At 59.0% G+C, this 22,282-nt stretch overlaps 1 protein-coding gene across 1 annotated transcript in view; it reads left to right on the plus strand.

The window, feature by feature from the left end:
- MYH11 (myosin heavy chain 11) overlaps positions 1-22,282 on the plus strand; it is a 71,445-nt gene that overhangs the window by 31,749 nt on the left and 17,414 nt on the right. Inside the window, exons 10-25 of the mRNA XM_055136806.1 lie at positions 176-271; positions 1,280-1,398; positions 3,006-3,158; positions 4,062-4,235; positions 5,923-6,096; positions 8,458-8,572; positions 8,939-9,132; positions 12,190-12,311; positions 12,396-12,465; positions 13,410-13,570; positions 15,292-15,400; positions 17,548-17,679; positions 17,765-17,971; positions 19,320-19,457; positions 20,718-20,841; positions 21,061-21,232. Of these exons, the coding sequence (XP_054992781.1) occupies positions 176-271; positions 1,280-1,398; positions 3,006-3,158; positions 4,062-4,235; positions 5,923-6,096; positions 8,458-8,572; positions 8,939-9,132; positions 12,190-12,311; positions 12,396-12,465; positions 13,410-13,570; positions 15,292-15,400; positions 17,548-17,679; positions 17,765-17,971; positions 19,320-19,457; positions 20,718-20,841; positions 21,061-21,232 (2,260 nt within the window). The remainder of the gene's footprint in view (positions 1-175; positions 272-1,279; positions 1,399-3,005; positions 3,159-4,061; positions 4,236-5,922; positions 6,097-8,457; positions 8,573-8,938; positions 9,133-12,189; positions 12,312-12,395; positions 12,466-13,409; positions 13,571-15,291; positions 15,401-17,547; positions 17,680-17,764; positions 17,972-19,319; positions 19,458-20,717; positions 20,842-21,060; positions 21,233-22,282) is intronic.

Here is a 22,282-nt window from a genome sequence, read left to right on the forward strand (position 1 = left end):
CTGTGGCCATATGAAGATCTTAGCAACCTTCTGCATGTATTCTGCTCCTCCCGGCCAGGAGTGGGGGTTGTCCCACTTCCTCCTACAGCCAGAGCCCAGTCTCCTTCAGGGCCAGGCCGGCTCCGGGTCCACCCCTGGCGGTGCGTGTCTGACCTGCTTCTCTCTCCCCCCGCAGCCGTGCTCAAGGTGGTCTCCTCCGTGCTGCAGCTTGGAAACATCGTCTTCAAGAAGGAAAGGAACACAGACCAGGCGTCCATGCCCGACAACACGGGTGCGTGTCTCCTGGTTTCCTATGGGGGGGGGGCTAGGGGGATCCTTTCTACTTCTGGTTCTTGGAGGGGACTTGGGGTCCCCAGAGCACTGCCAGGAGTGATCCCTGAGCGCAGAGCCAGGAGTCAATCCGGAGCACAGCCAGGTGTGGCTAAAAAAACAAACCAGCAAAAGCAAATTCTCTACTGCTGCAGATCCTACAGAGGGAAGTTGAGTCAGCGTGCAGGGGACAGGGAACACGAGTCATTTTAGATCAGGAAGAATCCAAGGGGCTGGAGAGATACTGCAGGGGTTAAAGCACTTCCCCTCCTCAGAACCCCCAAAGACCACCAGGGATCACTCCTGAGCAGAGAGCCTGGGACCAAGCACCACCAGGGGTCGCTCCTGAGCACAGAGCCTGGAATAGCCCCTGAGCACTTCTGGGTGAGGCCCAACTACCCACCCAATAAAAAAAAAAAAGAAAAGAAAAGGAAAAAAGAAAAGTTTCTTTGGGAGACCGTCTCCCTCTTCCCACCCAGGTGTTTTGTTCAATATTTCCGAGTGTTACTGGTGCCAGAAAAAAAGGCCGAGAGTCGCCACGTGGGGGTTTGTGTGTGTTTTAAAATAGTATTTTTTGATTTTGGGGTCATACCCAACAATGCACAGGGGTTACTCCTGGCTCTGCATTCAGGAATCATTCCTGGCAGTGCTTGGAGGACCACATGGGATGCTGGGAATCGAACTCGGGTCGGCCGGGTGCAAGGCAAATGCCCTCCCCGCTGTGCTATCACTCCAGCCCCATTGGTGACACACTCTTTTTTTTTTTTTTTGCTTTTTGGGTCACACCCAGCGATGCTCAGGGGTTACTCCTGGCTTTGCACTCAGGAATACTCCTGGCGGTGCTTGGAGGACCACATGGGATGCTGGGAATCGAACTCGGGTCAGCCGGGTGCAAGGCGAACGCCCTACCCTCTGTGCTATCACTCCAGCCCCACTGGTGACACACTCTTACGCTTCTTCTCTCCACCAGCTGCCCAGAAGGTTTGCCACCTCGCAGGAATTAATGTGACAGATTTCACAAGAGCCATCCTGACCCCACGCATCAAGGTCGGGCGGGATGTCGTGCAGAAAGCACAGACCAAAGAGCAGGTACGATGCACCTGCTGCTTATTCTGACACAGCCAGCCTCCATCCACTCACCTCTCCACTCATCCATCCATCCACCCTCCATCCATCCGCTCACCTCTCTGTTCATCCATCCATGTGTTGGTGTACAACATCTTATAATCTCAGGTCTAGCTAGGCTTGGATGTAAAAATGGTTTTTCTGTTATTGTCACTGTAACTGGCTACGTTCCCGTTTACATAACTGACTTTGATACTGTTTCTGTTGACTTAGTTAATTTGCATATTCTGCCTATGTGGCTGAATATCGTTGCCTAGAACATTAAGCTAGTTAATAAAAGGGGCCGAACAGGCAGCTCGGGGTCACAACACCAGAGGTAGTTTGTGAACCTCCGTAAATTATTTCTTTCGAATGTATATCTCAGTGTCTCAGACCACCTAACCAAACCTTACTGCAACACCATCCACCCACTATCCGTCCTTTCCATTCATTCATCCATCCACCATCCATCCACTCACCTCCTCATTCATCCCTTTGTTCATCCATCCATCCACCATCCACCCATCCCCTCACCTCTCTGTTCATCCATCCATCCCCTCACCTCTCTGTTCATCCATCCACCCACTCACCTCTCTGTTCATCCATCCATCCATCCACCATCCATCCACTCACCTCCTCATTCATCCATTCATCCACTATCCATCCACTCACCCCTTTGTTCATCCATCCATCCAGCATCCATCCATTCACCATCCATCCATTCATTGACCTCTTTGTTCATTCATCCATCCACCATCCATCCATCCCCTCACCTCTCTGTTCATCCATCCATCCCCTCACCTCTCTGTTCATCCATCCATCCACCATCCATCCACTCACCTCTTCGATCATTCCTCTATCCACCATCCATTTGTTCACTGTTCACCCATTCACCTCTCCATCCATCCACACATCACTTCATCCATTCTCTCATCCATTCACTGATCCATCTACCCATTTATTCATCCACCAGCCTATTAATATCCACCCACTTACCTCTCCATTCGTCCACCCATCCACCCATCACCCATGTCCCTTCTACACGTGTACGTACTTCTCCCCGTCTCACATGCCACCTCATCCATTCACTCCACCACCCGTGCATCCAGCTGTGCACCCGCCTGTCTGTCCATGTGTCCGTCCGTCTACACAGCCATCTGTCCATCCACCACCCACTTACACATTCATTCCTCGAGTCGCGCACGCACCCGTCTCTCCATCCCTTTACCCCTCAGACACCCGCTGTTAGGATGTGCAGGGTCTCGAGTCAGATTTTGACAACCGAGTCCCGGAGGCCAGTGGAATTGCCCCTCATGCCTGCCCTCGAGCGCTCGGCTGTCGGTCTGACCTAAGAGATCTGTCCTTCAACCCCTAGTGACCCCTGGCCCGCAGGCTCTATGCCGCTCCGGGTCATTCAGCACCTGCGTCTGGACCCTTTCTGCCCTTCTGTGGGTCTGTCCTCTCTCCTGGCCAGAGAAGCCCCGTGGTCACCCTGTGAGGACTGAATCTGGGCAGGGGAGCAGGCTCGCGCCACCCGCTGGGCCTGTGTGTCAGCGGCCCGCCAGGAGTAACCGTTTCTCCCCCTGCGACAGGCTGACTTTGCCATCGAGGCTCTGGCCAAGGCCACGTACGAGCGCCTTTTCCGCTGGATCCTCGGCCGCGTGAACAAGGCCCTGGACAAGACCCACCGGCAAGGGGCTTCGTTCCTGGGGATCCTGGACATTGCCGGCTTCGAGATCTTCGAGGTACGGCTGGGCGGGGCCTTGGCCGGCGAAAGTCTTGGCTCTCTGGGCTCTGCCTTCCGCGTGGAGAAAACGTTCCTGGGGAGAAAGGGAGGTGCCGGTCAGCTGTGCCCGGCCAAGACAGCTGGTGAAGGGGAGAACCAGCCCCCGCCCCTGAGGGAGGGTATGTGAAGCCGAGAGGCTGGAGGCAGCAGGTCATGCCACGGCTCACTCTGCAGGGAAGGCCCCCCACCCCTCCATCTTGCCTCATGGTGCCAAGAAGGCTGCCACAGCTCTTGACAGCATCCCCACTGCTAGCAAGTGCGCCAATCAATTGAAACGTGGACTTGAGTCTCCTTGACTCCTCTTTCCCCCTGAGAGGTCTCACAGCCACTTCCATGTGCAAACAGTGCTGAGGGTCTACGTAGGAAGTTCAATAGAGGGGCCCTGAAGCTGGAGCCAGAGCACAGCGGGGAGGGCGTTTGCCTTGCACACGGTCGAACCGGGTTTGATTCCCAACATCCCAGATGGTCCTTCCAGCACCGCCAGGAGTGATTCCTGAGTGCAGAGCCGGAGGAACCCCAGAGCATCGCCGGGTGTGACCCAAAAAGCAACATAAATAAATAAATAGAGGTGCCTCCCACCCCCCACCCGCCCCCATTCTCCTGCAAGGGGCCTTACGGTGGACACATATTCCAGAACCTGCGTCTGGGCTGCCGCTGCCTCTGCGAGCGTCTGTCCACCCCTGGCACTCGGAGGGGAGAGGGCAGCGTTTGTGAGGCAGCGTCGTCCCCCGAGATCCCCGGCAGGTGTCCATCAGCGCCCCCGGACGGGCCCTGGAGGGAGGCATGGAGCGGCCAGTCCCGAGGAGCCCCCGAGGCCCCCCGGCCGTGGCTGAGTGTGCCCCCCCCCCCGGTGTGCCCGCAGGTGAACTCCTTCGAGCAGCTGTGCATCAACTACACCAACGAGAAGCTGCAGCAGCTGTTCAACCACACCATGTTCATCCTGGAGCAGGAGGAGTACCAGCGCGAGGGCATCGAGTGGAACTTCATCGACTTCGGCCTCGACCTGCAGCCCTGCATCGAGCTCATCGAGCGGCCGGTGAGGCCCCCTGCACCCCTGCCCGGGCCTCCCGCCTCTCTGCACTCTGCCTCCCTCCCGCCTCCCTCCTTCCCTCCCCGCCTCCCTCCCGACCTGCCTCCTCCTCCTTGATTTCTTTCTTCCCTCTTCCGACCCTTCCTTCTTTCCCTCCTTCCTTCATCCCTCCTTTCCTCCTTTCCTTTTCCCTCCCTCTGAACCTCCCTTCCTCATTTCCTTCTTTCCTTCCCTCCTTTCCTTCCTCCCACCCCTCCCTCATTTCCTCCCTCCCTCCCTCCCTCCCTCCCTTCCTTCCTCCCTTCCTTCCTTCCTTTCCTTCCCTCCTTCCTTCCTTCCTTCCTTCCTTCCTTCCTTCCTTCCTTCCTTCCTTCCTTCCTTCCTTCCCCCTCTCTTCTTTTTTCTTTCTTTCTTTCTTTCTTTCTTTCTTTCTTTCTTTCTTTCTTTCTTTCTTTCTTTCTTTCTTTCTTTCTTTCTTTCTCTCTCTCTTTCTTTCTTTCTTTCTTTCTTTCTTTCTTTCTTTCTTTCTTTCTTTCTTTCTTTCTTTCTTTCTTTCTTTCTTTCTTTCTTTCTTTCTTTCTCTCTTCCTTCTTTCTTCCCATCCTCCTTACCTCCCTCCTTCATTTCTGGCCTTCCTTTCCTCCTTTGTTCCCTCCTTTAATTTCCTCCTTTCCTCCCTTCCTCCTTTATTTCCACCTTCCCTCCCTCATTTCTTTCCTTCCTTACTTCCTTCCTCCCTCCCTCCCTCCTTCCCTTCCCCTTCCTTTCTCCCTCTCTCCTTCCCTCCTTCCTTCCTTTCTTACTTCTTTCCAGCCCCCTCCCTCATTTCCTTCCTTCCTTCCTTTCTTTCTTTCTTTCTTTCTTTCTTTCTTTCTTTCTTTCTTTCTTTCTTTCTTTCTTTCTTTCTTTCTTTCTTTCTTTCTTTCTTTCTTTCTTTCTTTCTTCCCTACAACCTTCTCTCCCTCCCACTCCATTCCTTCCTCTCCTCCTTCCTCTCTTCCTCCCTCCCTTCCTCTCCCCTCCCTCTTTCTCTCTCCTTCTCCTTCCTTCCCAACACCTCCACCCGCCCTCCTTCCCTTTCTCCCCCTCCTCTGTCCCCCCCTTCCTGCTCCCCTTCCCTCTCCCCCACTCCTTCCCGCGTCCGTGCTGTTCAGTGGGGTCTAGTTGTCTCCGTCTGTCATCTGCTGTGATAGCCCCAGGAGGGTGAGGCCGCTGTCCATGGCATCCCGGGCCCTCGGGAGGGGGCCCACGGCACAGCCACTGGGCAGTGGTGGGTCAGCACATACTGTGCACGTAGCTCTGGGAGTCTGGGAAACAGCAGGTGCAAAGCTGAAGGCGCTGAGTCTGTCTGTGAGGAGGCTGTGTTTGCTAAAGACGGGGAGTCGCTGAGACGAACCCCGGGCCTGAATTTCTCTCCAAAGCAAGGGACTGCTTTGCCTACGTGAAACGGGTGTGATGCGGCCTGCTGTCCACTAGGGGTGGCAGCGAGCCCATGTTCCGTTGGTCCAGCCCCTGCCAGCCTAGCGGGGTGATCCCAGGTGAGACACAGGAGAAGGAAGCCAGGGGACTTGAGCATCCTTGGCCGGAGGCAGGTGTGGTGCTAGAACAGGGCAGCTGTGGATGGAGGCGCCTTAGTGGCCAGCCTGAGGCCCCGGGGGACCCTCCCCGCGAGCCCACCTTCCTGTGTCCCCAGAACAACCCCCCGGGCGTGCTGGCCCTCCTGGACGAGGAGTGCTGGTTCCCCAAGGCCACGGACAAGTCCTTCGTGGAGAAGCTGTGCTCCGAGCAGGGCAACCACCCCAAGTTCCAGAAGCCCAAGCAGCTCAAAGACAAGACTGAGTTCTCCATCATCCACTACGCTGGGAAGGTACCGCCCGCTCCCCGGGCCTTCGCTCTGTACGGGGGGCGGGGGGAGGACCCCAGCAGGTGCGGCAGAGCCCACGGCCCCCGCGTGAGCCACGTCCGTGCCCAGCTCAGTGGGGGCAGGTCCTGACTCTGAGTCTCCGTCGGAACCTCAGGCCTGGTTCAGGGAGTCGGAGTCCTTCCGGCTGTCAGTTACACCCGCAGGGAAGGACCACCGGGGGCCAGCAGCCTGCTCTGGGCTCCGCTACAGTCACCCTTTCCTTTGTGGTGATTTATTTTTTTAAATTTAATTTAATTTTATTTTTTTTTGCTTTTTGGGTCACACCCAGCGATGCTCAGGGGTTACTCCTGGCTTTGCACTCAGGAATTGCTCCTGGCAGTGCTTGGGGGACCATATGGAATGCCAGGGATCGAACCCGGGTCAGCCGCATGCAAGGCAAACGCCCAACCCGCTGTGCTATCGCTCCGGCCCCTGTGGTGATTTATTTATGTCGGTTTGGAGTCCGTGCCCCGCAGTGCTCAGGGCTTCCTCCTGGCTCAGTGCTCGGGATCACCCTGGCGGGCTGCCCGGACCAGAAGGGGTGCCGGGTATAGGGCCCCGGTTGGCTGCGTGCAAGGCCGGGGCCCTCCCCACTGTGCTACCGCTCCAGGACTACTTTCTATTTCTGTGGATTTCTTTTGTCCTGGGGCCTCCCCTGGCAGTGTCGGGCCTTACTTACCTGGTTCTGCGCTCAGGGATCGTTCCTGGCGGGGACCACATGGGGGTGCCAGGGATCGAACCCAGGTCAGCCACATGCAACGCCAGCGCCCTCCCCTCTGTGCTATGGGCCTGCGGTTGCCCTTTTCAAGATCTTGGGGTTTTCTGTGCCATCGGGGAGTCTGCAGTAGCTGTTGTCTTCTTCCCACCCCCGCCCCCAGGAGCCCCCCGCCCCCCCCCCCCGCAACCATCACGTGATACACTCTATGTGCAGGCCTTTTGTCCTGAGGGCCCTGACGAATGGAGATGAGGCGTAGCTTAGTTAGGCTTGCCCAGTCTTCTTTTTTTTTTCCTTTTTGGGTCACACCCAGCGATGGCTCTGCACTCAGGAATGACTCCTGACGGTGCTCGGGGGACCCTATGGGATACCAGGAATGGAACCCAGGTCAGCCGCGTGCAAGGCAAACGCCCTCCCTGCTGTGCTATTGCCCCAGCCCTGGCTTGCCCAGTCTTAGGGTATTTTTATGGCCTGTCTGGTGTCCCCCACTGCATCGTGGGAACAGGCAATGCCCCAAGCCAGAGATTGGCAAACTACAGCCCATATACCACATCTGTGCTCCCCCCACCTACTTTCTTTTGGTTTTTTTTGTTTGCTTGTTTTTTGGGTCACACCCAGCAATGCACAGGGGATACTCCTGGCTCTGCACTCAGGAATGACTCCTGGCAGTGCTCAGGGGACCATCTGGGATGCTGGGAATTGAAGCTGGGTCGGCTGCGTGCAAGGCAAACGCCCTCCCTGCTGTGCTATGGCTCCAGCTCCCCCCCCCACCTAATTTTTTAAAATAAAGTTTTATTCGCATACAGCCCGGGCACTTGCTCCCTTATCATCTGCAGCTGCTTTTGTGAGTCGGGCAGCCCTGAGCCCCTTTGGCCAGGCCTGCCTGCAGCACTAAGACACATTTCCCCTCGGGGCCTTTGACAAACACCAATTGTGCCAACCCTGACCGGGTACCCTGGTAGCATGCGCCCCCCAGACATGGGGAGGGATGCTGCCCTCTCCCCACGGGCGGTCCTTGATTGGATCGGGCCCAGTTGTCACCTGAATAACTCCAGAAACCGCCCCCGGTGACCTTGACCAGCTCCTGCCACCCCCAGCCACCCCACTGGCCTCGAGCAAGTGGGGAGTTTGTATTGCAGATGCAGATGCCCAAGGGTTAGAGGTTCTGTGTCCTAGCAAGGGGGAACAAAGAGAGGCCCCGCCACGCAATTGGAAAACCAGGATTCTTTTTTTTTTTTTTTTTGCTTTTTGGGTCACACCCGGCGATACTCAGGGGTTATTTATTTCTGGCTCATGCACTCAGGAATGACTCCTGGCGGTGCTCAGGGGACCCTATTGGGATGCTGGGAATTGAACCTGGGTTGGCCGAGTGCAAGGCAAACGCCCTCCCCGCTGTGCTCTCGCTGCAGCCCTGGAAAACCGGGATTCTTGGGCTAAACGCCAAACGTCCTCTGGGTGCGGGGAGGCTGGGGCGTGTGGGGTTCCCCACCGCAGAGGCCAGGGGCTGGTGCCACGCTCCGGGGAGGGGCTGGGGGGAGAGCTGGGCTGTGGACAGACCCCCGCCGGCCAGCCAGGAGAGCTGGTGCCGACCACTCAGGGGTCCTCGGCAGGTGGACTACAACGCCAGCGCCTGGCTGACCAAGAACATGGACCCGCTGAACGACAACGTCACCTCCCTCCTCAACGCGTCCTCGGACAAGTTTGTGGCCGACCTGTGGAAGGACGGTGAGGCCCGGGGCTGCGGGGCATGGGGGCTCCCGAGGCCAGCCCCCCACCACCGTCCCCGCACTGCTCCCGAGAGAGGCTGGCCCGGGGCAGCGGGCACTCAGGGTCCATGTCGGCGGGGACCGGGCCACCGAGAGTGACTGCAAAGCCTGCAACCCTGCACTCGAACCCGGGGAGAAAGTCCCACGTTGGGTCGGGCTCTGAGGGTGGCCGAAGTGGCCGAGGCCCGGTGACCTGGGGGGCAGGAAGGGCCGCGGGTGGGGAGAGGCTGGGGCCTTCCCCATGCCCGACTCGCTTTCCTGGTGCTGAGAGCGCGGGCCCAGCCAGCCGGGGTCCGAGGCTGACATGGTTCCGATGTGCCCTCAGTGGACCGCATCGTGGGCCTAGACCAGATGGCCAAGATGACCGAGAGCTCCCTGCCCAGCGCCTCCAAGACCAAGAAGGGCATGTTCCGCACCGTGGGGCAGCTGTACAAGGAGCAGCTGGGCAAGCTGATGACCACGCTGCGCAACACCACGCCCAACTTCGTGCGCTGCATCATCCCCAACCACGAGAAGCGGGTGAGGCGGGCGCGGGCGCCGGGGGCTTTCCCGGGAGGCTGCGGGCACATGGAGGGCAAGGTGCTGCGGAGGCTTGGGTGTGAGTGAGGGGGTGTGTGTGTGTGTGTGTGTGTGTGTGTATGTGTGTGTGTGTGAGAGAGAGAGAGAGAGAGAGAGAGGGTGTGTGTGAGAGAGTGAGGGTGTGTGTGTGTGTGTGTGAGAGAGAGAGAGAGAGAATGCGGGTGTGTGTGAGGGGGTGTGAGTGAGAGAGTGAGGGTGTGTGTGTGAGAGAGAGAGTGAGGGTGTGTATGAGAGAGTGAGGGTGTGTGTGAGAGAGAATGCAGGTTTGTGTGTGAGGGTGTGTGTGAGAGAGTGAGGGTGTGTGTGAGAGAGGGAGTGAGGGTGTGTGTGAGAGAGTGAAGGGGTTTGTGTGTATGTGTGAAAGATAATGCAGGTGTGTGAGGGGGTGTGTGTGTGAGAGTGAGGGTGTGTATGAGAGAGAGAATGTGGGTGTGTGTGGGGGGTGTGAGAAAGAGAGTGAGGGTGTGTGTGAGAGAGTGAGGGTGTGTGTATGAGGGTGTAAGGGTATGTGTGAGAGTGAGGGTATGAGAGTGTGTGTGTGTGAGGGTATGTGACAGAGTATGGGTGTGTGTGTGTGAGAGAGGGGAATGTGTGTGAGTGAGGGTGTGAGGGTTGTGAGAGGGTTGTGAGGGGGTGTATGTAAGAGGGAGTGTGAGAGTGTGTGTGATGTGGACTGTGTTTTAGGGAATGAGGGTATGTATGTGATGGTGTGTATATGCGAAGGTGTTTGTATGTGTGTGGGGTATGTGTGAGGGTGTGTGTGTTGAGGGTTTATGTGTTAGGGTGTGTGTGAGGGGGTGTACATGAAGGTTCGTGTGTGAGGGGTGTCAGAGAGTGAGGGTATGTTTGTTAGGATGTGCATGCATGCGAGGGGGGTGTATGAGGGGTATATATGGAGGGAGTGTTAGAAAGTGAGGGTATATATGTGTGAGGGTGTGTGTGTGTGAGGGTGTGTGTGTGTGAATGTGGAGTGGGATTATGGAGGCTTGTGTGAGTGTGTGTGTGTGTGTGTGTGTGAAGATATGTGTATGTGGGTGGCTGGATGTGAGGGTGTGTGTGTCTCTCGGAGAGTGAGTGTGAGTGTATGTGAGAGAGGGAGAGACAGAGGGATAGAGGGTGTGTGAAGGTGTGTGTGAGGGTATGTGAGGGGGTGTGTGAGCGTGTGTGAGTGTGTGTGATGGTGTGTGAGGGTGTGTGTGGGGGGTGTGACAATGTGTGTGAGGGTGTGTGTGTGTATGAGGGGGTGTGTGAGGGCGTGTGAGGGGGTGTGAGGGTATGTGAGGGTTTGTGAGGTGGTGTGAGGGGGTGTGTGAGGGTGTGTGTGAGGGCGTGAGGATGTGTTTGAGGGTGTGTGAGGGTGTGTGTGAGGGTGTGTGCGAGGGTGTGTGAGGGCATGTGAGGGCGTGTGTGAGGGTGTGTGAGTGTGTATGTGAGGGGGTGTGTGAGGGCGTGTGAGGGCGTGTGAGGGTGTGTATAGGAGGGTGTAGTGGTGTGTGAGGGTGTGTGTGAGGGTGTGTGTGAGGGTGTGTGTGAGGGTATGTGAGGGTGTGAGGGTGTGTGTGAGGGTGTGTGTGAGGGTATGTGAGGGTGTGAGGGCGTGTAAGGGCGTGTGAGGGTGTGTGTGAGGGTATGTGAGGGTGTGAGGGTGTGTGAGGGGTGTGAGTGTGTGTGTGAGGGAGTGTGTGAGGGTGTGTGAGGGTGTGTGTGAGGGTGTGTCTGAGGGGGTGTGTGAGGGTGTGTGTGAGGGTGTGTGAGGGTGTGTGAGGGTGTGTGTGAGGGTGTGTGTGAGGGTGTGTGTGAGGGGGTGTGAGGGTGTGTGAAGGTGTGTGTGAGGGTGTGTGTGTGGGGGTGTGAGGGTGTGTGTGAGGGTGTGTGAGGGTGTGTGTGAGGGTGTGTGTGAGGGTGTGAGGGTGTGTGTGAGGGTGTGTGTGAGGGTGTGTGAGGGTGTGTGAGGGTGTGTGTGAGGGTGTGTGTGAGGGTGTGTGTGAGGGGGTGTGAGGGTGTGTGAAGGTGTGTGTGAGGGTGTGTGAGGGTGTGTGTGAGGGTGTGTGTGAGGGTGTGTGTGAGAGTGTGTGAGGGTGTGTGTGAGGGTGTGAAGGTGTGTGTGAGGGTGTGTGTGAGGGGGTGTGAGGGTGTGTGTGAGGGTGTGAGGGTGTGTGTGAGGGTGTGAAGGTGTGTGTGAGGGTGTGTGTGAGGGGGTGTGAGGGTGTGTGTGAGGGTGTGAGGGTGTGTGTGAGGGTGTGTGTGTGGGGGTGTGAGGGTGTGTGTGAGGGTGTGTGAGGGTGTGTGAGGGTGTGTGTGAGGGTGTGTGAGGGTGTGTGTGAGGGTGTGAGGGTATGTGAGGGTGTGAGGGGGTGTGTGAGGGGGTGTGAGGGTATGTGAGGGTATGTGAGGGTGTGTGTGAGGGTGTGTGTGAGGGTGTGAGGGTGTGTGTGAGGGTGTGAGGGTGTGTGTGAGGGTGTGTGAGGGTGTGTGTGAGGGTGTGTGAGGGCGTGTGAGGGTGTGTGTGAGGGTGTGTGAAGGCGTGTGAGGGTGTGTGTGAGGGTGTGTGAGGGTGTGTGAGGGTGTGTGTGAGGGTGTGTGTGAGGGTGTGTGAGGGTGTGTGTGAGGGTGTGTGTGAGGGTATGGTGAGGGTGTGTGTGAGGGTGTGTGTGAGGGTGTGTGTGAGGGGGTGTGAGGGGGTGTGAGGGTGTGTGTGAGGGTGTGGGGGTTTCTGGAGCGGTCAGGCTCAGTGGTGGGTGGGGCGGGGCCGTGGCCTTCCTAATGGGGCGCCTTGGCCGTGCCCTCTGGAGCCTGTCAGCAGAGCCGTACCCTGGCCTGGTTTTCATTTCGGGAAGGCTGTGGGGACAGAGCGAAGGGAGGGCGGGAGGGCTACGGGGAAGAGTGCGGGGGAGGGTGGGGTGCGGGCACTGGGGCCCGGGGAGGGACAGGAGAGAGTGGCCCGGGGCATGCGGGTCCCCGGCCCTGGCGCCCGCCGAGCCCGCCCTTCCTCCGCAGTCGGGCAAGCTGGACGCCTTCCTGGTGCTGGAGCAGCTGCGGTGCAACGGTGTCCTCGAGGGCATCCGCATCTGCCGCCAGGGCTTCCCCAACCGCATCGTCTTCCAGGAGTTCCGCCAGCGGTGAGCGCGGGTGGGGCCGAGGGGACGGTGCCCGCTGCAGGGGCCGGACACCCGGGGCTGACCTCTGCCCCCTGCTGTCTCCAGCTACGAGATCCTGGCGGCCAACGCCATCCCCAAGGGCTTCATGGACGGGAAGCAGGCCTGCATCCTCATGGTGAGCCCCAGGCCGTCCCTGCCCCGTCACGCTGCTGCGGTGGGACCGCCCTGAAACCTGTGTGTCACACACACTCTCACGTACTCACATGCACTCACACACTCATATACACACATATCCTCAGGGTGAGCCTGAAGCCAGCCCTCTGCCCCCTGCCTCCGGTGGGACTACTCAAACCATCATGTTACACACACTCACATACACACTCACACACATGCACACACATATATATATACACTCACACATACACACACACTCACATGCACACACACATCCTTAGCGTGAACCTGAAGCCAGCCCCCTGCCCCCTGCCTCGGGTGGGACCACTCAAACTGTCATGTTACACACACACTCACATACACACTCACACACATACATACATATACACACTCATATATACACACACACACACTCACATGCACTCACATACACACACACAAATCCTCAGGGTGAGCCTGAAGCCAGCCCCCTGTCCCCTGCCTCCGGTGGGACCACTCATAAACCATCACGTTACACACACACACTCACATACACACTCACACACACTCACACACACTCACACATATACACACTCATACATACACACAGTCACATGCACTCACATACATACACATCCTGAGGGTGAGCCTGAAACCAGCCCCCTGCCTCTGCTGGGACCACTCTTAAACCGTCCATGTTACACACACACACACACACTCACTCACATATACATGCTCACACTGACTCATACATACATATACACACTCATACATACACTCACACTCACATTCACACACACACATACACTCATACAGATATACGCACACTCACATACACTCACATACGCACTCATACATACACACATTCACACACACATGCACTCCCATATGCACACACCCACGGACACACACACCTGCTCCTTGTGAAGCGGGAAACAGCGACTCTTATCCTCCCGCCTGCTCCAGATCAAAGCCCTTGAACTTGACCCCAACTTGTACCGGATCGGGCAGAGCAAAATCTTCTTCCGCACGGGGGTCCTGGCCCACCTGGAGGAGGAGCGCGACCTGAAGATCACCGACGTCATCATGGCTTTCCAGGCCATGTGCCGCGGCTACCTGGCCAGGAAGTAAGGGCGGCGGGCTCGGGCGGGGGCGGTGGGCTGGGGGGGGCGCGGAGCCTCCGGCCTTCTTTCCCGAGCCCCTGTGCCGCGCGCGTGGCGGGGGCTGCCCTGCTCAGTGGGGCCAGAGAGGGAAGGCGTAGAGCGGGAGGCGTCGGTGGGTGCTGCAGGCTCCCCCCCCACCCCTGCCAGCTTCTCCTGCCCCCGCCTTTGCTGGTGCCCGCGGGCACGCTGCCTCTCGGAGCCTCGGGCGTCGGCGGCGGGAGATGCTCTCGGCTCCTGTCCCGGGCGGGGTTCACGCTGCCCGAGGGGGTGAGCAGCGGGCACGGTGTCCCGAGGTGGGTCACCGGCAGGTGCTCTGTTCCAGCCCCCTGGGAGGCTAAGCCTGGCTCTGGGAAGACACGTGCCGTGGGGGGCCTGGGGTTCCTGCACCAAAGTCACCCCCAAATTGCTTGCCAAGCCGGGCGTCATTCAGGTTGGCCCTGGGACTGGCTGGGGCCACTGGGCCACTATTTTTTAATTCCTGGGGATAAATATATATATATATATTTATATATATGTATGTGTGTGTATATATATATATATATCACTCACTGTCACTGTCATCCTGTTGCTCATCGATTTGTTTGAGCGGGCACCAGTAACGTCTCTCATTGAGAGACTCATTGTTACTGTTTTTGGCATATCCAGTACACCACAGATAGCTTGCCAGGCTCTGCCACACGGGCTCGATACTCTCAGTAGCTTGCTGGGCTCTCCGAGAGGGGCGGAGGAACCGAACTCGGGTCGGCCACGTGAAAGGCGAAAGCCCAACCGCTGTGCCATCGCTCCAGCTAGTAATTCCCAAGTTTTACAGTCATTATCCCACGTACCTTGGCTGTCAGTGGGTTGGGTGTGAGACCCCCACCAGAGGGCTGACCCCCAGGCGCCAGGGCACCCTCGGATGTGGTTATCTGGGGAGGCAGGGAGTCCTGAGGCCCGGCTCCCAAGGGTGGCCATAGTTGGGGCTCAGGGAGTCAGTTTTCTGGGAGGGGCTGGCCCCGGGTCAGCCGGCACTCTGTCCAGGGACAGGCCAGGGGCCGTGAGGGACAGGCCAGGCTCTTGCCTACAGAGCCTGAAGCCAAACCCGCTGCCCGAAGGCCCCCAGACGTCTGGGAAAGATGCAGGCGTTCCTAGCCAGGGTCCGACCCAGCCCACACACAGCTTCTCCGGGCCACGCCCTGGCCTCTGGCCTGCTGGGAGCTGAGGGTCCCGGCGTCGTGGGGCCGCTAGGCTGAGGAAAGGGGGGGTGCGCTCCCTGGCCCTATGGCTGGCCAGCCCGAGCCCCTAACCAGAGCGATGGTGGGCGGGCATCCGGCTGGAGGCTCTGGGCCACAGCCAAGGGAAGGGCGGTGTCGGGCGCTGGGCTTTCTGGAAGGGGGCTCAGCCTGCCACATGCGGGGCCCACTGAGGGTCGGGGTCCCGGGAGTCAGGTTTCCTGGGGAGGGTTTGACCTCAGCTCTGAACCCGGGGCTCTTCCCGGCTCGGTGAGAAGGCTCCGGGCGCCGGGCGCTCTGGGTGTCCGCCTGAGTGGCCTGAGGGTGGACGCTCAGGACTTCCTGAAGCATCAGAGCTGGAGGGAGTGAGGACAGACAGACAGACAGAGGCAGGCTTCAGGGGGCCAGGGGGCGGCCTCTGAGAGCCCGCACCCCCACCCATCTCCTCACCACCGCCACCTCCCTCCCCGCCAGGGCCTTCACCAAGCGGCAGCAGCAGCTGACGGCCATGAAGGTGATCCAGAGGAACTGCGCCGCCTACCTCAAGCTGCGCAACTGGCAGTGGTGGCGGCTCTTCACCAAGGTGAGTGCTCCCTCTCCTCCGAAGAGAGTGCTCCCTCTCCTCCGAAGGGAGTGCTCCCTCTCTTCTGAGGGGAGTGCTCCCCCTCCAGTGAGTGATACGCTCCCTCTCCCTGAGGTGAGTGCTCCTTCACTGAGGTGATTGCTCCTGTGCACAACCCCCCCCCCCACACACACACACACATGCCCGGGGCCTGGGCATGCCGTGTAGTGCCAGGGATGGGGCCCGGGGCCGGGGCATGCAGAGCGTGTGCCAACTCTCAGCCTGGCCTGGACAGGAACATTGTACGGCGAGACCCAGGCGTTCATTTCCTTCCGGGTCTGGCGCTTTCCCCTGAGCCTCTTGCACGGGGTACTTTGGTCTGGAGAGCACTGTCCAAAGGAGCCCGTCTGAGACGGGCACCGGGAGCCTGGGTGTGCGCTGCCGCGCTGGCCTGCCCAGCCTGCGGCCTCCTCTCTCCACCCTGCCTCCATTCCCAGGTGGCGCATTCGTCAGCTATTAAAGATGGTGACTCCCAGTGCTACAGCCACGGTCTCACCGAAACGATACGTTTTCGCTGGGAAACGAATGGCTGAACGCTCGCTCCCAGCACGGCTGGGAGTCGGCCCAAAAGGGTTGATTGGACAAGTACAGATCAGGGTGCGAGGGGCCGGAGCACTGGGGGCGACCACGCTCTTAGCTTCCAGCACTAGAAACTACAAGTCAGAGTGGGGCGCGGGGGCCGGCACACAGCTCAGATAGAGCCTGGCTATACCAGGCGGGGGGAGCAGCCTCGGGAGGGCCCCCCCCCAGCCAGGGGGCCGTGCCCGGGAGCCAGTCCTACGTGCTTCCGCCCAGAGGCTCGAAGAAGGGCCTGAGCCGTAGTGCAGCGGGGAGAGCGTTGGCCTTGCACATGGCCGACCTGGTCCCCTGAGCACTGTCGGGAGTGATTCCTGAGAGCAGAGCCAGGAGTCAGCCCTGAGCACCGCCGGGTGTGGCTCCAAAACAAAGTCTGGAAGGAGATGCTAAGGCTCGCACTAGGGACCAGGATGGAGATTCTGGGTGTGAGGGATTGTCGGCCTTTTCCCCGTGAGGAAGCTGTATCGGTTTCACAGTAGCTGTCTCTGAGGGACGGATGTGGGGATGGGGGAGCAAGGGGGCACACGTCCGTCTTTCACTCTCCGCCTTTTCCAGTTTCTCTCACTTAGGGTTTCTCGATCTCGGCACGAGGCTACTTCAGAGGTGGAGTTCGGTGATTTGTGCAGTCTAGAGTGTTCAGGAGGGCTGGAGCCATAGCACAGCGGGGAGGGCCTTTGCCTTGCACGCGGCCAACCTGGGTTTGGTCCCTGGCATCCTATAGGGTTCCCCGAGCACCACTAGGAGTGACTCCTGAGTGCAGAGCTGGGAGTAACCCCTGAGCATTGCTGGGTGTGACCCAACAATGAAAGAAAGAAAGAAAAAAAGAAAGAAAGAAAGAAAGAAAGAAAGAAAGAAAGAAAGAGAGAGAGAAAGAAAGAGAGAAAGAGAGAGAGAAAGAAAGAAAGAAAGAAAGAAAGAAAGAAAGAAAGAAAGAAAGAAAGAAAGAAAGAAAGAAAGAAAGAAAGAAAAGAAAGAAAGAGAGAGAGAGAGAAAGAAAGAAAGAAAGAAAGAAAGAGAGAGAGAGAGAGAAAAAGGAAGGAAGGAAGGAAGGAAGGAAGGAAGGAAGGAAGGAAGGAAGGAAGGAAGGAAGGAAGGAAGGAAGGAAGAGAGAGAGAAAGAGGAGAGATAAGAGAGAACATTCAGGGGCTGGAGTGATAGCACATCGGGTAGGGCGTTTGCCTTGCACGCCGCCGACCCGGGTTCGAATCCCAGCATCCCATATGGTCCCCTGAGCACCACCAGGGGTAATTCCTGAGTGCATGAGCCAGGAATGACCCCTGTGCATTGCCGGGTGTGACCCAAAAAGCAAAAAAAAAAAAAAGAGAGAGAACATTCAGGAGCCGCAGTGGAGGCCAGGGGTCCCCCTCACCCTGGCTCCCTGTTGTACTGGCTGACACCGGCTGACACTGGCTCTCACCCCTTTGGGGTGCAGATGGGGCCAGATTCCAACACCCGAGAAGCACAGGTTTATGGTGAGAGCGTGTCTGCCCCGTGCGACGGGGTGACGTGCGTGTCCGCGCCCGTGCTCGCAGGTCAAGCCCTTGCTCCAGGTGACGCGGCAGGAGGAGGAGATGCAGGCCAAGGAGGACGAGCTGCAGAAGATCAAGGAGCGGCAGCAGAAGGCGGAGACGGAGCTCAAGGAGCTGGAACAGAAGCACACGCAGGTGCCGGCCGGGCTGGGACGGCAGAGGGAGGCCCGGCGGCGGGGAGGGGGGGCGCCCCTGACCCCCTGCCACTCCCCCCCCACAGCTGTCCGAGGAGAAGAACCAGCTGCAGGAGCAGCTCCAGGCGGAGACGGAGCTGTACGCCGAGGCCGAGGAGATGCGCGTCCGGCTGGCGGCCAAGAAGCAGGAGCTGGAGGAGATCCTGCATGAGATGGAGGCCCGCCTGGAGGAGGAGGAGGACAGAGGCCAGCAGCTGCAGGCAGAAAGGAAGAAGATGGCTCAGCAGATGCTGGTAAGGCACTGCGAGGGCGATGCCCGGTCCTCTGAGCTGTGGCCCGAGCCACAAGTCCCTGTTGGGCAGAGAAAGGCTCCGAGGGGAACAATCACAGCAGGAGCTAGAATTAATGCCTGTTCTTGGGGCTGGAGTGATAGCACAGTGGGTAGGGCACTTGCCAACCTGGGTTCAATCCCCAGCATCCCATAGGGATCCCCAAGCAACGCCAGGAGTAAGTCCTGAGTGCAGAGCCAGGAGGAACCCCTGAGCATCTCCGGGTGTGACCCAAAAAGCCAATAAAATAAAATAAAATAAAATAAAATAAAATAAAATAAAATAAAGCCTGTTCTCCTGTCCCATTGTTTCAGGTGCTAACACCTTTCTCCTCTTAGCTGTCCCTAATGTAAGGGTACACGGTGCAGTATTTACACTCCAAATACACCGTTTTCACAAATCAGCTTCACTCTTTTGCAGATCAAAGTGGCTCTTTTGCAAACTAGAGTTGCTCTTTGCAAATCAAATTCACCCATTTGCAAATCAAATTCACCCTCTTGCCAAAACAAATTCACCCTGTGGAATCAAATTCACTCTTGAAAATTGGATTCTTCTTGCGGGAAAGTGAGTGAAGTAATATAATAATGTTTCGGTGTTTTTGTGTGTTTTTTTTTTTTTGGTGATTTTATTTTTGGTCATTCCTGGGCTCAGGAAATCTGGATTCATTAGCACTTGATAGGCAAATTTTTTTTTTTTTGGTGGGGAAATTTGATCTGTAGGACTGAATGTTATTGGCCAAAGGCGACCAATTTACCAAAGGGTGAATTTGAAGTGCAAATAGGTGGACTTGGACAGCAAAACCCGCGCTAAGTAGCTGATGTCGTGGCCCTAAACAGCCCCAAACGTGGTAGCTTGAGACCACAAATGTCTCACGCGGTCAGGGCTCTGAGTGTCCAGGCGGGGCAGGTGTGGTGCCGCGTCTCTTACGAGGCTGTGGGCAGCAGGTGGGCGGGAGCTGCAGTCACCTGAAGGCTGCACGTGGCATCACTCACCGAGAGTGGCCGGGGCCTCCCCATGGGGCCGTGTGAGTGTCCCGAGGTGCGGCCGAGTGAGGAGACCGAGGCAGAGAGAGAACATGGGAGAGCGGCCGGCCGTGGGCCTAAACACGCGGGCTCCACCTCACACCCCCTGGGTTTGCCTGAGGAGCATCATCGCGGAGGTGCTGGCCCCGTGGGCAGAGGCTGCAGAGCCCCAGATGCGGCCCCCCGTGCCCCCCGTGGGAGAGAGAGACAGACAGACAGACAGACAGACAGACAGACAGACAGACAGACTGCTCTGGGCCGGGCACTGACGGCTTCTCCCTCCTCCCCAGGACCTGGAGGAGCAGCTGGAGGAGGAAGAAGCCGCGAGGCAGAAGCTGCAGCTCGAGAAGGTCACGGCCGAGGCCAAGATCAAGAAACTGGAGGACGAGATGCTGGTCATGGACGACCAGAACAACAAGCTGTCCAAAGTGAGCGGGCCGGGCCGCGGCACCAAGAGGGGCTGGGCCGGGGTCCCAGGGCTGGGCCATGTGTCAGGCATTGAAAGCCACGCAAAAGTGAGGACCACCGGGGGCTGGAGTAATAGCACAGCGGGAAGGGTGTTTGCCTTGCAGGAGGCCGACCCGGGTTCAAATCCCAGCATCCCATATGGTCCCCTGAGCACCTCCAGGGGTGATTCCTGAGTGCAGAGCCAGGAGTGACCCCTGTGCATCGCCGGGTGTGACCCAAAAAGTAAAAAAATAAATAAATAAATAAAATTTAAAAAAAAAGCAAGGACCACCCTGTGTAGACACGGAAGGGCCGTGGATCGGGCCCCGGGGCCCTGGCACAGCTGGGCCGCCACCGAGCTCGTCGTAGAAACTCCATTTCCGGGAGCTCCGGGTGGCGCGAAAGCAAACCCACATGCCCACCTGGCGGCCCCCGGCCCAGCCCACCCGACCCGGCCGCCCTCCCCGTGCACGACTTCCGGTTAGGCAGAAGCAGAGCAGCCAAGGTCCGCGTTCGTCTGGGTCTGAGGGGTTGGGCGCCCCCGCCCACACACCCTGCCCCTGGAAACGTGACTGTGACCGGGGCATGAGTTGGTCACCCTCGAGGCTGGGGGCGGGGCTCTCGGGGCTCCGGCTCTCGTGAGGCGGCGGCTAGGATCATCCGCCTAGTCGCCACCTGCTCCCCACCGGGGGACCCGGGCTCCGAAGCAGACGTTCCCCCGTGTGAGAGCAGAGCTCAGGCGGGTCGGGGCAGGGGCTTCCAGCCAGGCTGCCTGGAGGGGGCGGCCTTGAAGTGGAAACCTCAAAGCGTGAGAAGCAGTTAGACGGAGAGGTGGGAGAGGTGACCCAGGTAACCCAGGCAGATGCAAAGGCCCTGGGGTGGGAAAAAGCGCTATGTATGATTGGGGAGGCAGGAGGAGGGTCCCGCTGGCTGGGACATGAAGCCTAAGCTGACCAACTCGGGAAGGTTCTTGTTTGAAAACGCCTCCTTTAAGGGAGGGGGGAACTGGGTTCTGGGGACCACCAGGGCGACGCCTGGAAGTGCCAGAGGGAAGAGCCAGGCGGTGGCCTGCTCCCGCCCCAGGACGTCATCGACCTTCAGAGAACTTCGGCCAGGGTGGAGGGTGGGGGGGCCCGTCAGCAATTCACGGGTGACTCCCAGAAGGCAGGATGGACGGACGGACAAACGGACAGACGGGTGGAGGGAGCCCTACCCACGTTTCCTCCTCCCTCCCCTCCAAGGAGCGGAAGCTGCTGGAGGAGCGCATCAGCGACCTGACCACCAACCTGGCGGAGGAGGAGGAGAAGGCCAAGAACCTGACCAAGCTGAAGAACAAGCACGAGTCCATGATCTCGGAGCTGGAAGGTGAGACCCTGGGGGCGGGGGGGAGGGGGCGGGGGAAGCCACGGGCAGGGGGAGGGCGGGGGGGCGGCTTTTCCAAAAAAAGATGCAAACTGCCCCCACCCCCCACGCAGTCCATGCCCGCCCCCGCAGGGAGCCGTAGGGTGCCCTGAGCAGGGTGGGGGGGCCCTGGGTGGGCGTGCGGGACCCCCCTGCTGACCGGCCCGGCCGCGCCCTCCCTAGTGCGGCTGAAGAAGGAGGAGAAGGGCCGGCAGGAGCTGGAGAAGCTGAAGCGGAAGCTGGAGGGGGAGGCCAGCGACTTCCACGAGCAGATCCAGGACCTGCAGGCGCAGATCGAGGAGCTCAAGCTGCAGCTGGCCAAGAAGGAGGAGGAGCTGCAGGCGGCGCTGGCCAGGTAGCCGGGCCGGCCGCCCCGGCGTCCACGCCCCACGGGCCGGGCAGCCAGACCCCAGGGCCGCCCTGGGCACCCCTCGCCCCCTGGACTCCTGCTGGACACAGAGGTCGGCTCTCCCGGGCACCCCAGGGTGCTGCTTTGTTCCTGCAGGGCCGCCCCCCCCTCCCCCGGCCCCTTCTCTCCTTCTGGGTCCCGCCCTGCCCCGGTGCCGCCTGTGGGGGCTGCCCGTGGTGGCGGTTCAGTCTGTCTGCGCCCCCGCGAGCATCTCAGATGTCCCCCGTGGGGCTGGACCCCCAGTCCCTCCTTGCCAACCCCCTCCCTAGCCTGTTTATTATTATTATTATTTTGTTGTTGTTGTTTTTGGGTCACACCTGGCGATGCTCAGGGGTTCCTCCTGGCTCTGCACTCAGGAATTACCCCTGGTGGTGCTCAGGGGACCCTATGGGATGCTGGGAATCGAACCCGGGTCGGCCGCCTGCAAGGCAAACGCCCTACCCGCTGTGCTATCGCTCCAGCCCCTGTTTTTTTTTTTTTGTTTGTTTGTTTTTTTAATTAAGGTTGTTGTTTTCTTTCGGAGCTGGGCATCGAACTCAGGGCCTCACAGGTGCCAGCGCCCGACTGCTGAGGCTGGTCCCGCTTCTCCTTAGCAGGGACCCAGCCTTCTCCCACGCCCCCTGTGCAGCAGACGCACCGGCCCACGGGGCCTGGGGAAGCCCCTTCCCTCGGGGTCCCTCTTTCCTCGTGCTCAGCAGGGGTTCGTGACCCGCATGGGGGGGATGACAGCAGCCCCAGCTGCTGCCCTGGGGGCCCACGGGCCATCCCTGGGGTCTCTGGGGCCGAGACGGTGTCCGTCCCCCTGCGGGAGGCAGAGCCCGGGGCAGCCCAGCTCTCTCCCTGCTGGCTGGTGCCAAAGGGCAATGCCAAGGGCCACCCCACACCCTAACTCGCACACTGGGCCTGCTCAGGGACACGCTGCTGCCCTGGGGGGCAAGGGAGGGTCATATTGACGCTGAAGCCCACCCTGTTCTGGCCAACCGCGGGCGACCTTCG

The sequence above is a fragment of the Sorex araneus genome, chromosome 4 (assembly GCF_027595985.1).
Source record: "Sorex araneus isolate mSorAra2 chromosome 4, mSorAra2.pri, whole genome shotgun sequence".
NCBI classification, from domain to species: domain Eukaryota; kingdom Metazoa; phylum Chordata; class Mammalia; order Eulipotyphla; family Soricidae; genus Sorex; species Sorex araneus.